This window comes from Thamnophis sirtalis, unplaced genomic scaffold (genome assembly GCF_051295495.1).
Source record: "Thamnophis sirtalis isolate CommonGarterSnake01/CBP01778 unplaced genomic scaffold, rThaSir2_p1.2 scaffold_9, whole genome shotgun sequence".
NCBI classification, from domain to species: domain Eukaryota; kingdom Metazoa; phylum Chordata; class Lepidosauria; order Squamata; family Natricidae; genus Thamnophis; species Thamnophis sirtalis.
In genome coordinates, this window is record NW_028261389.1 from 41,979,379 (window position 1) to 41,996,467 (window position 17,089).

Consider the following 17,089-nt stretch of genomic DNA (forward strand, 5'->3'; position numbering starts at 1 on the left):
AATTTAAAATAAGAAATTAAAAAGGTTTATATGTTTGAGGATAAGATTGAGCACTGAAATTTGTTTATAACACAAACCTATATAATACTCCTTTTGTTATATAGTACATAAAAGTAACTATAAAAGAAGGATATCCTTTTATGTCTTTTTGTTGTTGTTTTTTACACACACAAGGCTGTGTGGGTTCACTTTGTCTCCTAGTACTTGAGCAATCAGTGCAGAATGGGATCTGCATGCTTTAATCTCAGGAAGACAAATCTATGAGCAATCCTGGAGCAGTTCCCACTTTGATCCTCATCTGAGATATGTATGTTCATCAGTAACACCAGCTGATTCATTTTTGGCTGGCACCATATATTGCCAACCCTCATTCAATCAGTTCAGTTGCTATGATATGATAAGAGTCTCTAGCTGAAGGGTAGAAACTGGAGTCATCTGATAATCTTTTGTCTGACTAGTCTACCTGATTGCAACTTTAATGTGGGTACTAAAGCTATAAAGTATAATGTGATAGGATGGATCCACAGTAATTAAAAAGGAATTATATCATACAAAATGGATGAAGGAGTAAAGCTCACCATAAGCTGGTCCTGGAACTCAGCCCAGTTTAGAGCTCTACATGCTTACCTGTAACCAGGTGGCAAAGGAGTCTATAAGAATAATTCATTCCTGGTGTGCTTAAGATTTCTTCTACCACCAATTATTCAACCTATTATTTATGTCAAAGTCAATAAAGCTGTGTCTGGTTTTAACAGAACCTTGATTTTTGTACAACCACATACACCCCTTTGTCCTATTCCACAGCAGAAACTGTGGGTGTAAATTTCATATTCTCCATAAAACAGAACAACAATTGACAAGATACACAAATCAGAGAGGTTATTGAAGATTACATACCAGTTACTACATTCTTGTTCAATTGTTGAACCTACAGGGAAAGCTGTCCCATGATAAACACATGGGCAATCTGATGCAGAAATACAAGTTCCATTGTTCATTATAAGGCCTGGTTTGTAAAAATAAAAAGGTTGTAAAATATAAAGAGGTCACAATATGTAAGATAGTCCATGTTAAATATGTGCAAAGTATGCCTCAGAGTGAAGTTAAAATAATTATGCAATGAATTACCCAGGCTGCATCTGATACGTCAGTGGATATTTCTTCAAACCTAAATGAGAGGAACTAGTGGCCTTACTAATACTACAATATTCTCTTGCCAAGACTGATGGAAAAGGGAGGTCTGGAAATTTGAACTAAGAAAAGAATATAATTGTGTGTATTTCAGTTCATTTCTTATTTATTAGCAATGTTTTAAGGACAAACACATTTAATAAAAAATTAAAAGCTATGGAAAATTCTAAAGATACAAGACAAATAGTTATTTAATAGACATAAACTTTATTATTAAAATAATTCAGCTGATAAAAGTTCACTTACCATCTGGGCAATAGCATCCATCTAAGCAATGGAGGTTACTACCTAGACAGTCTTTCTCAAAAGTACAGGTTGGTGGACAACAACTAATACAATCCCGATGGATAAAAGTATCTTCACAATTGTCAGCTAAAAGAATAAGTTAGGCAAGAATGATTACACTGCAGTATACTTCACTTTAATGAGAAAAAGTATGTATTATTTTCTTTTTAAAATGTTGATTAAATATCTTTCTAAATTAAGGTTTTACTTTGCCAAAGCCATCAAATTTAGAATAAAGGACCTATATATTAAGTAAGATGAATATTAAGATGCAGAAATGTACAGTTTATAATTAAAAATAATGACACACAAAAAAGACACCCTGAAATTTAAATCATTCTGAAACTTATTATAAAGAGTTATATATAACTATAAAAATTTTTAATGCTGTTGAGTTTATATAGCCTATTTAGCATGACCCTGAATCATTTTCATACCCTGAAATGTTCTGTCTATGAAGCCAAATTCTAAAACATGTTGATTAAAATGATTCCATTCTCTTGCAGAACAGTTGCAATATGCTACCCGTGATCTAGTATATTAAATTTAAAAAAAAATGCTTTTATTTTAAAACTTTAACTAAAGTTTTGATTGATCAAAGTATTAAAACACACTTACTACAGGATGGAAAATCATCTCTCCAATCTCTAATAGGATAGCCTGCATGTGAACATGAGCGAGCATATTCTGTTACTGCTCGGCAATAGGTTTCATCATCATCCTTTCTGAAACAGCAAAATAAAACTTCTGGTTAGTTACTGTACATCAGAGGTGTCAAACTCAATTTCATTGATGGCCGCGTCAGGGCTGTGGTTGACCTCAGGAGGGGAGGCATGGCCAACTGGGTAGGCATGGCCAGCTTGACACCACTCCCCAAACTGCTGGCTCTGGGTAGACTGGGCCAAAGTGAAGCAGGTAGACTGGGCCAAAGTGACACGAGTTGGCCCCTTACATTTTCCAGGATGGCTCCATGGGCTGAATCCGACCACATTGCAGGCTGAATCCGGCCTGCGGGCCTTGAGTTTGACACTCCTGCTGTACATTCTTAGGAATTATTAGGAATAGAAATTCTTTGAAAAGGCAATACCATTTTTAAAAACTAACCTTAAAACCAATTTGTTTTTTTGGTAATAGATTTGGTTGAAATCAAGGGAAAAAAACCTCTTTTATTTATGTTAGATGTATAGCTTCTCCAAATATGGATATAGCTTAACTGGCTCATAGTCACAAAAAACAAATGTAACAATGTTTCATTTCAGATCTTTTCCAGCCTCCCTGCAAAAAATATATATGGAAAATTGGCAAAGCAGAGGTCCCGTATATGAGACCTAAGAGTTTATATTCCATCCTATCATATTTTACTGCATTGAGTTCCTTCCTTCCTTTCTTCCTACCTTCCTCTTTCTTTCTTTCTTTCTTTCTTTCTTTCTTTCTTTCTTTCTTTCTTTCTTTCAAAAATAAAAATAAAAAGGTATGAAAAAATGTTTAAATTTGTCTCATTCCAGGAAAAGTTAAGCAGAATTTTTAAAAAGTATAACTTGTTCAAGAACAGAACCCAGTGTTAATACTGAGGTGTTTTTAGAGGCTAATTCTTGGACAACAAAATTGAAATCTTAAAAGACTAAAAAGTATAATACAAATTCTGTATATTAGCATGGGTGTTATTTATCTTGTATTATCCTTTTAACTGACATTCCCTGTATTGTGTTCTATTACTCTGTTTCAATGGTTATAGAGATTTCCTTAAGTGGGAAGGCCACAAATAGAACTCTCTTCTTTCTTGGAAAAGAGTGTAGGATAAAAGCCAATTATGATACTTTTTTAAAAAACCTTTTATCACCAGAATTAATAGCTTCCAATAATTTAACCTGTGGTATAATATTGCACAATGTACAATTTAGTAATATCTCATGACGCAATAATCATGTCAAGAATGGGTATGCTATTTTGCTTTGAACAACTTTCTTACAATATATATCAAATTAATCATGAGCAATGATGAATCAATATAATTCATGATTACATACTATCCTTTATTAAACCAAACAGAAGTAATTCTTTTTAATAATCAAAAATAATTAATGATTAATTAACCAATGTTAATTAAACTGCAGAATTAACAAACACTATTATTGTCTATATTCATTGACATTTATTAAATGTTTCAGAAAAATGAATATTGATTCTTTTTGGTAAGTGGCAGCACAGAAAATAAACTTATTAATTAAAATTCACCTAGGAAATCCACTAGGAAATATATTTCTCCTCTGAAATTTGGCCTTTGGAAACCTCTTAACCAAGAAAGGAAACTATTACCTTTCAGCCCACATTTTCCAATACCTGGTTTACAAAATCGCTCATTGATTTTTCCTTGTATTGTGAAGGGAAGCTCAAGTTCAATTCCATCTTCAAAAAACAGAACATATAACTCTGAACCTGTCATTTCTCACAATCAAATCTAGCCCACAGGTTTTTGAGACACAGGCATCAATTCTGAATCATACCAAAAAGATTAAATGTGCATTGTGGCATGAAACATGACAATACAAACTCTGCCCTTTTGTATCATGAGTAAGATGACCAGACGTCCCAATTTTGGCGGGACAGTCACGATTTACAACAATTTGTCCCGTGTCCCAGGGCGTTTTAAAGTCCCGATTTTCTGGCTTCATGTTGAAAGCCCAGTGGATTTGCTTAAGAAATCCTAACTGGGGCAAGACAAAAGACACTCTGTCCTAACCTCTCTCTCTGTCTCAGTACTTTCATTGAAGATATTAAAACGTTAAAGCAAGAAAACGGACACACACACCCCGCGCCCCTTTTACCTCCTTTTATGAGAAAAAATGACCGAGTACTATAGAGCTCCAGGAAATACTTGGCTAGAGGAGTTGCGAGTGTTCCTTCCTGGATTTTCTGGAGGGGAGGGGCACGGAGGTTGGAGGTCTGCTCATGTGGAAAAAATGGTGGCAAAATTTCCTTGAAAAATATTTCCCTGACTAATTTCACCATTTTAATTTGCTCAGTTCTTTGTATTAACATCTACATCATTCTGGATTGACTTGGAGTTCCTGCCTGCTGGTAAGTGAGCTGGGTTTTTTTCTTTTATTTTTTTAATGTATTTTAAAATAATATTTTATTTATTGTGCATAGGATTTTTTTAAATAGTTTTATTCTGTGTGGATTCTTTTTTTCAATTTTTCAATTCTTAGACTATTTAAAAAAAGATTATATCCAAAATAAATTGAAGTGAAACCATTTTTAAAAATTCTATGCACAATACTTTGAAATATATTGTGCATAGAATTTTTAAAAATAGTTTTACTTCAATTTATTCTGTGTGGATTCTTTTTTTAAGTTGTCTTAGACTATTTAAAAAAAGATTCTATCCAAAATACAAAATACCAGCTGCAGTTATTCACTTAAGAACTATGGCAAGAAAGGTGGTGTAATGGGCTTAGTGACCAAAGTTACAATGGCATTGAAAAAAGTGACTGACCATTTTTCCACAGCGACCATTTTCACACTTAGCGACCGTTGCAGCATCCTCATGGTCACGCAATCAAAATTTTGATGTTTGGCAACAGATTCGTATTTATGATGGTTTCAGTGTCCTGGGGTCATATAATCACCTTTTGACAAAGTCAAATGGGGAAACCAGATTCACTTATGTTACTAACTTATCAGCTGCAGTTATTCACTTAAGAACTGTGGCAAGAAAGGTGGTATAGTGACCAAAGTTACAATGGCATTGAAAAAAGTGACTGATGACCATTTTTCACACTTAGTGATCATTTTCACACTTAGCGATCATTGCAGCATCCTCATGGTCACGTGATCAAAATTTTGATGTTTGGCAACAGTTACAATTTATATTTGTAAATTGTAGTTATGTTGAAATAAAAAAAATTACAATACTATTTTTGCGTTGTATGAAATTTTTTTTTGCTCCGTATAAAATTTTTAATCAAGCCCCCACCCCCGATCAAAGGTGTCCCTCTTTACCAATCTGAAAATCTGGTCACCTTAATCATGAGTTGCACACAAAAGGGAGGACTTTGTATCATAATTGCCACAATAGACATTTTATCAGCTTACTTCCCCCAAAGATGACTATCTTTTGGGAAAAAGTTGGAAGAGAGAGAACTGTGAAACCCAGGAAGGGAGGGACAAACGATAGACTAAACTAGCATTAAACTGGGGATACTTTGGAAGCAATTCATTTCTGACTATTCTGTTGTAAGTCAAGAGGACATTTCTTTCACTCTTACTGTAGTTAACAGACATTACAATAGATGTGTTCCACTGTGTTAGAGTGGAGAAAGACAAGATAACAATAATGATGGCTAATAAGCCTGCAAAACAAAATAAAAAAGTATATTCAGCTTACCTACATAAGTCATTCATACAGCTGGAAATGTAGGAATAAGGATCTATGCTCTGATGACAACTTAGAAAAGGAAACTGCAGGAGTATTTGGCACTTGAAATAGATACTCTAAATGTAGAATGAAAATGGTATTGAGATATATATGCATATACCTACATGCAAAAAATGTGAATGGCGTGGTGATCTAGTTGTAAAAACTCTCTCCTTCCATTCAGAAGGTTCAAAGTTCAATCCTAGGTAGCAGCAGATGCTTCTCTACTAGAGTGCAAAGAAAACCTATCTGCTGCAAACTCTGCATGGTGTCAGGAAGGGCATCTGGCCAATAAATTCTTAGCTCCATCCAATCCCCCCACCTCTATCCGAAATGAATGGATTACAGCAGTGGTGGGTTCCTACCAGTTTGGCCGAACTGGTAGTGATATGGCGGCCTGGGTCGCTGAACCAGCAGTGACCCAGGCCTGCCACGCCCCTGTACCAGTTCCCTGGTCTTTTCTGCTTTGCCGGCATGTTTCTGCACATGCGCAGAACAGTTTTCAGTCAACTACACATGTGCAGCAACACGCGCCAGGCGTGTAAGTGAAATGAGCAGTGTGCACCCAAAACACCCTTTCAGCGAACAGGTAGTAAACCGGTTAGGAACCCATCGCTGGATTACAGCGTCATAAAAAGGGAATTTAAACATGCAAAATATTTCCTCCCATCCAAGGATATTTTATTTATAAATCTAGGCTAATAACTCTTTAGAAAAGCCAATACACTTTTTATTATATTGGTTGTGCTTATTGTAGAGGCATAACCTGAACTATCCTGTGTACATTGCTGAAAGATAATGCAAGATGTTTTGTGAGAGACTTCTGACTCTAGTGTGTCATTCCCATCACAAATCAAAGACAGTCCTTCCAACCTTTCAAGTAGGTTTTTCAAGGGGAGAGAAGGGAAAACCTGCTTTGTTCTACTTGTGGCTCTTGAGATCAAGACCCATAAAAATAAATATTTTATATGAAAATTGAAGCCTAAACTACTTACCTCATAAGATTCTGTATCAATGTTGCAAGGACTAGGAAAACTAGATGCAATAGCTACACAGGTTGCATCATCTGGGATTTGTACAGTCCAGCTGTTAGCAAATTTAGCTACATCTTCTTTATAGTCACCTATTTAAAAGCATAAATTTTATATGTAGCCCAGTGTATACAATAGGATATTCAAAGTGGGATTATTCAAATGATGTATCCCTAGATTGTAAAATATGCATGTGATGTATAATTCCTTTAAAATAGATAACATGGTGCATCTGCCATCATATCAATTTGAGTCTTGACATGGACTTATAATAACAATAGTTGATACAAATATACCTTATTAATGATAGTCAAGACCAGGTAAGAAATGTCCAGTTTGAATTTTGCCATACACACAAATTGTAGTCTTAAGCAGTTTATCCCATTTCAAAATCAGTCCTTAATGTGCAATAGGCAGATAATACCAATGATTAAATAAAGTCATAAGAATTATAATGATGTTATGAATCTTGAATACATTATATCACTGTTAAGTAATTATATAGTTTTCACCCCATGACTTGCGAAAAGTATGCAATTACCATCCACAACAGATTCAATAGCCTAGTAATATTCTCTGATGACAATTACAAATAAGTAGAATGTAAGGAAGTGGGTTGGGTTTATCATCATATTTTAGCATGGGTTATTTGCTTACTACTTTGTAATATGAGATCATCCAATGTGTTGTTATTATAATTTCCGCAGAGACCACATGTTTTTCCCTTGTGTTCTTCTGTCAATTTAATGTAAATCCCAGAGTTTCCATCCCAAGCTAAGGAAAAGCCAAATGTAGTTTTCACCAAAATATAGTTTGCTAATTTTTCAATGAAAATATTTCCAATTGTTTGGGGCAAAGACAACCTGAAAAATAAAATAAATTCTAATTTAAAGATGTCAGTTAGTATAATCATGCTATAAGAAAAATAATTTAATAATTTTCATATGAATACTTTAGTTATTTTAAGAAACATAAGATAACATTTCAATTGTTTTTACCTGACTCCACCCTTTCTAACTTCATGTCCCAATATGTGTATTTCATCTTGATTTGAAAAGAACAAGCTTATTGACCGTGAACAAGAATACACTGAACCAGCACAGTGAGGGCTATTATTAATCTTAAAGAGAGAAGAAATAGATACATAAAACATAAGAACATGTTTTAAGTATTACATAATATACAATTTATTTTTCAAAAGAAACAAACTGAGATACTTGGAGCAAGTTTTTCAATAGCATATTTGGTATTCATGTCTCTAAAGAAAAACTATATGCATGTTAACATGTATAATACATGGTGGATACATTTTTCACTAGCAGATCCAGTGGTGGGATTCAAATAATTTACCAACCGGTTCTCTGTCCTAATGACCAGGTGGGTAGGCGGGGCTTAGTGGTTATGTGACCGTGTGGGCATGGCCAACTCAACATTACTCAGGTCGGTGGGTACTTCACCTTAACTGTTACAATGTAATAAGGGTTAACCAGAGAGGCAGTTTCTGTAAGCAGGGCAATAAAGATTAAGCTAGAAACAACACCAGAATGTTTTCTTCCTGCCTTCCTTACAGGATTAGCCATGTAAAGCGGGGGGAAAAAACCAAAAGAAGATTTCTTCCAACAACCGGTTCTCTGAACCTCTTAGAAAATTAAGAACTGGTTCTCCCGAATAGGTGCGAGCTCGCTGAATCCCACCACTGATCAGATCATATGCAATCTTCATAAAAATAGACTTAGAAGTGTAACACCTATATTGAGATTACTCTACTGATTACCAATGAGCTTACAGACCCAACTCAAGGTGCAAATTTTAACCTTTAAAACCCTGCATGGCTTGACACTTATGTATTTAAAAGTTCATCTCTGCTAACCAGAATATCTTTGACCTATGTATTCATCCTGAATCACCTAATAAAAATATCCACTCCATATCAGTTTAACCAACTGGGTATTTGTTATGTATGTGTATTTTAGTCGAGCTATCAAAGTATCAAAATCTTGTGACAAATGTTAGATGATAGCAATAGCACTTAGACTTATATACTGCTTTACAGTGCTTCACAGCCCTCTCTAAGTGGTTTACAGAGTCAGCATATTGTCCCCAACAATCTGGGTCCTCATTTCATCCTCAGAAGGATGAAAAGCTGAGTCAACCTTGAGCCTGGTGAGATTTAAACTGCCAAATTGCAGGCGGCCGGCAAGCAGCAGCTGTAACCTGCAGTACTGCACTGCGCCATCACAGCTCAAGATATTAAATGTTAGATGATGATGGATGATGGATGATTGATAGATGGTGAGATAGACAGATACTAACCAGAACATGGTTAAATTTGCTGCCAACCTAAAACAGTTATTCAATTATACTTTTACATGCAGCCTTAATGCAACTTTAAAAATGTTTGTATTGCAAACATGGGTTTGGGATGAACTTTACTTGTATCCTTGCGAATTAGTCTGATAAACTATGCCCTTACACCAATAACACAGGAAATATCAAAATAGTATTATTATCATTAATCTGAAGATTTTAAATATCAGTGTGCTTTTTTATTTCAAAACTTCAAAATTCCTTGCTCGTCATTTAATAAAATGCTGACTCTAATCTCATTTTTTGTTAATCTTCACATAAGATATTCTATGGCAATATAGAATATATTAACATTAAAAAACTAATAATGCTGAATTCAAATGATGAAAAAGAATTCTGAGTGATATAGTTCAATCTAGAGTAGTACATTCAACTAATTGGCATTTTCTTCTATTAGGCAATTTTCTGAATGGATTTTTGTTCCCATCAGTAAGGAAATTTTCTGATATCATTCCTTGTAAAAAAAAATGTGTGATTGAAAACCTTATAGATATTACACCTATCTTTCTAATGTACTAAATAGATGCAGACTACTAAATCCCCACCTTCTACCTAATGTGTTTAAAATTAGGTCTAGCAGTAACAAAATCCTGTCAAATCCATATGAAAGTTGCAAAATGAAACATGTATAAGAATTCAGACCAATTTCTAAGAATTATTGGAAATGAACAAAATATTTCTATAATATTAGAAACAATATTGACTAATGTAATTAGGATATACTTATCACATTATCTATTCTTTTATATTGGCTGCCCCGAACTTTTTTCAACCTCAGAATGAAATAATTGTTAATTGCTCAATGAATGGAATCATGAATCCACAAACTGAACCACAGAATGGAAATAGTTCTTTCTCTTTCCATACTATAATCTAAACTAGCTTAGTTACACACTATAGAAGAATCTCTTATATGACTGGGAGAAAACAGCATGCTGTTTTCAGGTCTCTCTTGCCCCAATTTCAAGTCTTACCCACACAGTGTACTGAGGTTCTGGATCACTGCAATCTTTCACAAAAATGTAGGAGCAGTTTCCTGGGAAGTAGTAGTAGATGCCATCAAATGTTTCAAAGTGGTATTGTCCCCATGATTTGCAAATACCACCTCTGTCTTTGCCAGTATTTGGAACTAAAGAAAACAAACATACTTGTTTGCAAGCCAGGCCAGCAGAAACAATAATTTCAGACAAGTGTTGCTCATTGCAAAGATATTAATCACATTATGTTGGAGGAAAAAATTCCATCTGAAACATCACAATATAATCAGATGTTTAAAAAGAATCTATGGATGGATATGTAAACAAATAAAAATAAAATAAGGAAATTTGATAATATATGCTCTGAAGACAAGTTAAAGTATAACTAGATAATATTATAACTAGATTAACTTCCTGAATATTTCCTGCAGTAACTGCCTTTCTCAAAAGAGCTGGCATCTTTTCATCTTTCTTCTTCAAGATCTTGCAAGGACATGAAAACACTGGTGCATGAAAAAATAGTGAAGATTATCTATACTCGTCATGGCCAACCGATGGCACGCGTGTCATAAGTGGCACACAGAGTAATCTCTCCTGGCATATTAGTGGTCACCCATTGCTCTTTCAGGTTCCGGCACGCACGTGCATGCTGGCCAGCTGGTCTTCGTGTATGTGGGAGCACCAGAAATTGGAAAAGCAACTCCCTGGCACACATGCCCATGCCAGGAAGCTGAGCTTCCGGTTTCTGGTGTGTGCATGTGTCCGGCCAGCTGGTCTTCCCATATGCATGCATGCCAGAAACCAGAAGACCATGTGACCAGCAAGCATGTGCACGCCAGAAACTGGAAGTTCAGCTTCCCGGTGCACACATACATGCCTGGGAACTGCTCTTCTGGTTTCCGATGCTCCCCCGCACCTGAGTGCACTCCTATTTCAGCACTAGGTGTCAAAAAGGTTTGCCAACACTGATCTATGCAAATAGGGCTTTTCCAGAATAAAAATTGGAACTGTATTCTAAGCAGAGGCTTTTGCAAGATTATTGTAAAAGAGTTACATTTATGAAAGGATGTCACCACAAGCTGTAGTACTATGGTACGACAAACTCTTCTGTTTTGTGTGTGACTGTGCCATCACAATACAAATAAGGGACCAGGCTTGCATCACAAGCAATTTCCACCCCTCTATGGATGCATCTGCTAATAAAACGAATGATGAAGTTATAAGGTAGCAAATGAAATACTATACTTTTATATATACCTAATCTTGAGTCTAAGGATGAAAGAATGGGAATCATAAATATTTTGAATATGGGCCTCCTCCAAAATGATTGGGGACACAACAGAAAAGTAAAGATCCATATCATATTATTTAATACTTGCCTGTGATAATTTCTCAGTTCTATTAAATTCAGATTAGTAATTGTTCTAATGGCAAATATTTTGGGATTGAATTCAAGGCTTTTACTTTGCACACAGCCTCAAAGGTTCATATTGTGCAACTCTTCAGTTAAAAATGTTTGGGGGTAGACGAGAATGAGATAATGTTGGGAAAGGAATGTGAAAACCATTAACTCATGAAAGAGTCTATAAATGAAAACTCAGCCCTGTGAAAGTAGTAAGCATACTTTAAGAGACTTAAAACAACCCCACCTTGATTCTGTGTGGCATTGGAGAGGACAAGGAAACTGGCAGACTTCCAAGATTTTGTAATAATTATATCTTACACAATAAAATAGAATTCCATTGGTTCCATCGACCTCTGTTTCCTGAGTTGGGCTACCTTGAAGAGCTGACATCAATTTAGCTAACTTCAAACACTTAACACCCACTTTAAACACCTTTAAAAAAAATCCTAACAGTCTTAACCAGTTAAAAGAATGTCAGAACAACATCAGAACAACAATTACAAGTTACATTTAGGCTTAGCAGTACTTATATGGTTGCAAAATGTTATTAAAATACAAGATTGAATCATTTTTACAATATACCTACAACAAAAGTGCATCACACCTTCTCCTGAAACTTACTGATTTGGCAGCGCTGCCCCTGTGCCTGAAATGTCTCACAGTCACAAACTCCTGTCTTTGTGCAAACTGCTCCATTAAGACAATCTTGAGAACAAGAAGCTGCATAAAAAAACAGACAGGTGTCAGTTAAGGCTCAAATTAGAGGAACTTCTTAAACAGGCTCTGGTACCTCCCAAACCTGTTTCAGTTATCTGCATATCCAAGGACTTGATGGGTTGAGAAAGATTGCCCAAAATAAAATATACATTATCTTACAAATAGCTTTCTGTTAAGTTTATTCTCCTTCATATAAGCTGCTCAAGTGTGTTCTCTCTTCTTAAGAAGTTATTTTATTTCTGCAAAAATCCACAATTCATAAATTAATTATTTCTTGCAGTTAAGGTGAAACACATATTTAGTTCCTTTTTTAACATCTGGGAAAGTTCCCTCAGAAATGAATTATTTAAAAGCATTTTTCATCCAAAGATAAAAAATATCATCCCATACACATCATGCAGCTGTGTATAAATTTGTGAATAAAATGCCTAAGACAGCAATTTGGAATAATCAGCAAAGATGCCATAAAGAAAATTGGCTTTATCACAGCAGACAGAGCAACAGAACTGGTTGATGAATTTGTGAAAAAAATCAGTTTTCACCCACCCACCTCCAGTTTAATGGACAGATAAATATTGGTGCATTTTATTATACTGCCTGTTTACCTTCTGTCTTGGAACACAAGTCAGTGACTGTTTTTTTTTATTTCTTAACCCATAAGCAAATAAATACTCAATAGGAAAATAGACCTGGCCCCCAATTATAGAGTCACAGTCTTTCTTGTCATGTTAAAGAAAAATCTGCTCCAGTTGGTTTATTGTAAGTATGTGGAATGGAAAGAAGCTACCTTATTCTTTCCATCTCATTTGAAACTGGATTTGATCTGCCATGTCAATAACCCACCTATTTTTGCAGCCTTCTTCCAACTATTAAAACAGCGAACTTGTCAAATATTCACATTAACAGCTGTGAAAAAATCATGGCAATTATACAAATATATTTAATTATAGTTAGTTGGGTTATAACGTTACTGACCTCTTGTTGAATTCTGAGCCTGAGAAAATACATTATGAACATCTGATGAAACAGTGGTTGTCTATGAGAGGAAGGGAGAAAAACAAGCAAACCACACATGAGTATCCAAACCAAAAATAAATCAGCAAAACTTAAAATTACATAAATTACAATTTACTTGTAAAAAATTAATTGCTTTAAGTTTATATAAAGATTGTTCTCAGAGGAAACTCAAAGCTTTTGGCTAGTTAACAGTGAATTCAGATAGAATTCCATTCAATGTTAGGAAAATAAAAGAGACTTACCAATGCTGAACACCACCAAAATGAAGGCATTTAAAAAACATATGATTCTTATATTAAAAATGAAATGTTGCTCCATTGTTGAAGTATAGATAAAGATGTATGGTGTGATTTTTGAAATTTGCCGCATTACCGAAATTGTATTTCAGCAACATTGACAATCTTTCTAAGCCACAACTTCTGCTTTTTGAATAAACCCACAGTTTGCACAAAATGCTATGCTGAAAACAAGTAAACCATGATATAATTTATTGCACTATAAATCCAGTCAGCATCTCCACTTACTCAGTTGAGTAAACAGTCTCCTGCAACATAACCTGCCTTGACAGTAAAATAAAGCCCTCATTGCAGGCAACAGGTCCTGGGAAAGAGCAAGTTGTGAATGGACAAAGCTATGGGTGTTTCATAACCTGTCCTGCATGTTCTAAGCTTGTTTCCCACCCTTTTCTTGGATGGAAGAAACAATCCCACTACCATTGTCAAATAATATTGAAGTATCAACCACCAGGGTTGAAGTAACATTACCTACTCTAACTGAATGTGGAATAAGGACACCATATTATGTAGGTTGGTCCCGTTATGATGGCTGACATAAATATTTTGCTTGCTCCTTTCAACTAAAAGATAAAGTAGATGAAGATTAAATTATTTGCAATTTAAACTAATATTAATTTGATTTTAGAAGGCTTCTTGGTCTTCATCTACAGTGGGTATAGAAAGTCCACACACTCCTGTTAAAATGACAGGGTTCTGATATGTAAAAAAAATCAGACTAAGATAAATCACTTCCAATTTTTTTCTACCTTAAATATATAAGCTGCACAAGTCAATTGAAAAACCAACAAACTGAAATTTTTAGTGAGCAAAAAATAAAACAAAAACAAAAACAATATAGTTGCATAACTGTTCATACCCTTACAAATAGGGATGTGACTATGAAGTTCAGCTGTACGGTAGGATTTTTCTGACATTTACTCTGAAAAGTCTGTTGTTTCTCACAGCAAAAGCCATCATCTGAAAAGAGTTTACAAGGCATCAAAGGGATCTCATTATTAAAAGATATCAGTCTGGAGGACACACAAAATTTCCAAAGCATTGGCTATATCCGTGATTGTGAACGTATGGCACGTGTGCCACAGGTAGCACGCACGGCCATTTGTTACGGCACACAAGAAGTTTGGGAAGTTCAGGTCATTTTTCTCCCTCCAGAGGCTTCAGGGAAGCCTCCTGAAGACTCTGGGGGGGGGGGAAACAGCCCTACAGGTAGCCCAGAGGTTCGAGAATGGACTTCCCGATTCCCCATAGAGCAATTTTTTGCCCTCTGGAGGCTTCAGGGAAGCCTCCTGAAGCCTCCGGAGGGCCTCTGGGGGGGGGGTGAGGGAGGACATTTTTGCCCTCCCAGGATCCTAGAAAGGGGGAGGGTGGGGTTGCACACACATGCGTGCAAGGGTTGTGTGCATAGAATTATGGATGTGGGCACATCCCCACATGACTCCCCTGCATTCCCCTCACTTTTGGCACACGATAGCAAAAGGGTTAGCCATCACTGAGCTGTACTATGGAATATAGTGAAGACAGTTATCAACAAGTGGAGAACATTTGCAATGACATTATGAAGGATGTCACTGTTATGTCATATTTTCTACACTTCATGATGACTGTCTTCACTATGTTCCATAGTATAGCCAATTCATTGGAAATTTTGTGAGTCCTTCTCTGGACTGATACTTTCAAACAATGAGATCCCTTTGATGTATGTCTGAATTTTTTACATCTCAAAAACCTGACCTTTTAACAGGGGTATGCAGCAGAGATGGTATTCAGCAGGTTCTGACCTGTTCTGGAGAACTGGTAGCAGAATTTTTGAGTAGTTCAGAGAACCAGTAAATACCACCTCTGACTGGCCCTGCCCCCATCTATTCTCTGCCTCCCGAGTCCCAGCTGATCGGAAGGGAATGGAGATTTTATAGTATCCTTTCCCTGCCATGCTCACCAAGCCATGACACACCCACCAAGCCATGCCCACAGAACCAGTAGTAAAAAATTTTGAATCCCACCACTGGTGTGCGGACTTTCTATACCCCCTGTAGATGAAGACCGAAACTCATATTAGCTTAAATGTCTAAGTAGTTTAAGTTTATGAAGAACTGGATGTTCCTCCAAAATTAATAAAATGAAGAAGAAAACTGGTCTGAGCGGCTACTAAGGGGCCTATAGCAACTTTGAAAGAGCTACAGGAATTTTTGGCAAGTACTAATTGTATGCTAAATGCTGTATTCTTCATATGCGGGATAGGGTGGCAAGATGGAAGCCTTTTCTTCATATATCCAAGCCTGGCTATATTTTGCAAAACCCTACATCAAGTAGGACAAAATCATGGCTGAGAATGTGTCCTGGTCTGATGAGACCAAGGTTGAACGTTTGGGCCATAATTCCAAAAAGTATGCTTGGTACCAAAACAACACTGTACATCATCAGAAGTACACCATACCCACATGTTGATGATGGTGATGGCAGCATTATGCTTTGGGGCTGCTTTTCTTAGCTGGAACTGGGACTTTAGTCAAGGTGGAGCGAATTAGGAATTATGAGTCAATTTTGGCACAAAAGCTTCAGGCCTCTGCTCAAATACTAAAAAATAAAGATAATCTTTCAACATAATAATGACCCAAAGTTTACTTCCAAATGACAAAAGAATGGATTCATCTTTTAGAATGATCCAGTAGTGGGTTTCAGTTGGTACACTCCAGTATGGGTGTACTGGAGCCTGCCTGGAGCACCAGGCAACATTCCGGTACGGTGCTCCAGAGGGCCCACCCGCCTGCCCGAACTCCTTACCTGTCCTTTAAAGATTTCGGCGCTTACACACATGCGCATAGTGTGTACAGCACCTGTATGACACTCTGACAAGTAGCTGGAACGTTGTGGAGGCTTACAAAAACATTGCTGGCAGCCACAATGCATGTGCAATCTGCGTACGTGTACGCATCCATGTGAGCGACACCAGGCCCGTTCTGGAGCTGGATCCAGAAACCACCACTGGAATGATCCAAAATTGGTTCCAGTTGAATCCAATTGAAAATCTATTGGGTAACCTAAAGAGGACTGTGCATAGGAAATGCCCTCCCTCTCTGACAGATTTGTAGCGCTATTGTAAAGAAAAATGAGCAAAGACTCCCAAGGCAAGATGTGCCATGCTGATAGATTCCTACCCCCAATGTTTGAATGTGGTCATAAAATCAAAACAGTTCAACAATTTATTAGTGTAAGGGTGTGCATCTTTATGCAACTACATTATTGTAAGTTTTTTTTAATTGTTGTTTTTCTCCCACTTGTACAGCTTATATGTTAAAGGTGGACAGAATTCTGAAGTGATTAATCTTGGTCTGATTTTTTTACATCTCAAAAACCTGGCATTTTAACAGGAGTGTGCAGACTTTTTG

The 17,089-nt window shown here is 36.2% G+C and overlaps 1 protein-coding gene across 1 annotated transcript in view; it reads right to left on the reverse strand.

Moving 5' to 3' along the window:
- The window catches only part of OTOGL (otogelin like), a 104,218-nt gene that overhangs the window by 82,968 nt on the left and 4,161 nt on the right, over positions 1 to 17,089 (reverse strand). Inside the window, exons 2-12 of the mRNA XM_087722549.1 lie at positions 14,560 to 14,660; positions 13,366 to 13,426; positions 12,295 to 12,393; positions 10,266 to 10,420; positions 7,923 to 8,044; positions 7,582 to 7,787; positions 6,889 to 7,016; positions 5,864 to 5,970; positions 2,095 to 2,201; positions 1,438 to 1,563; positions 898 to 1,006 (exon numbers count right to left, since the gene is read on the reverse strand). Of these exons, the coding sequence (XP_087578675.1) occupies positions 898 to 1,006; positions 1,438 to 1,563; positions 2,095 to 2,201; positions 5,864 to 5,970; positions 6,889 to 7,016; positions 7,582 to 7,787; positions 7,923 to 8,044; positions 10,266 to 10,420; positions 12,295 to 12,393; positions 13,366 to 13,426; positions 14,560 to 14,660 (1,321 nt within the window). The remainder of the gene's footprint in view (positions 1 to 897; positions 1,007 to 1,437; positions 1,564 to 2,094; positions 2,202 to 5,863; positions 5,971 to 6,888; positions 7,017 to 7,581; positions 7,788 to 7,922; positions 8,045 to 10,265; positions 10,421 to 12,294; positions 12,394 to 13,365; positions 13,427 to 14,559; positions 14,661 to 17,089) is intronic.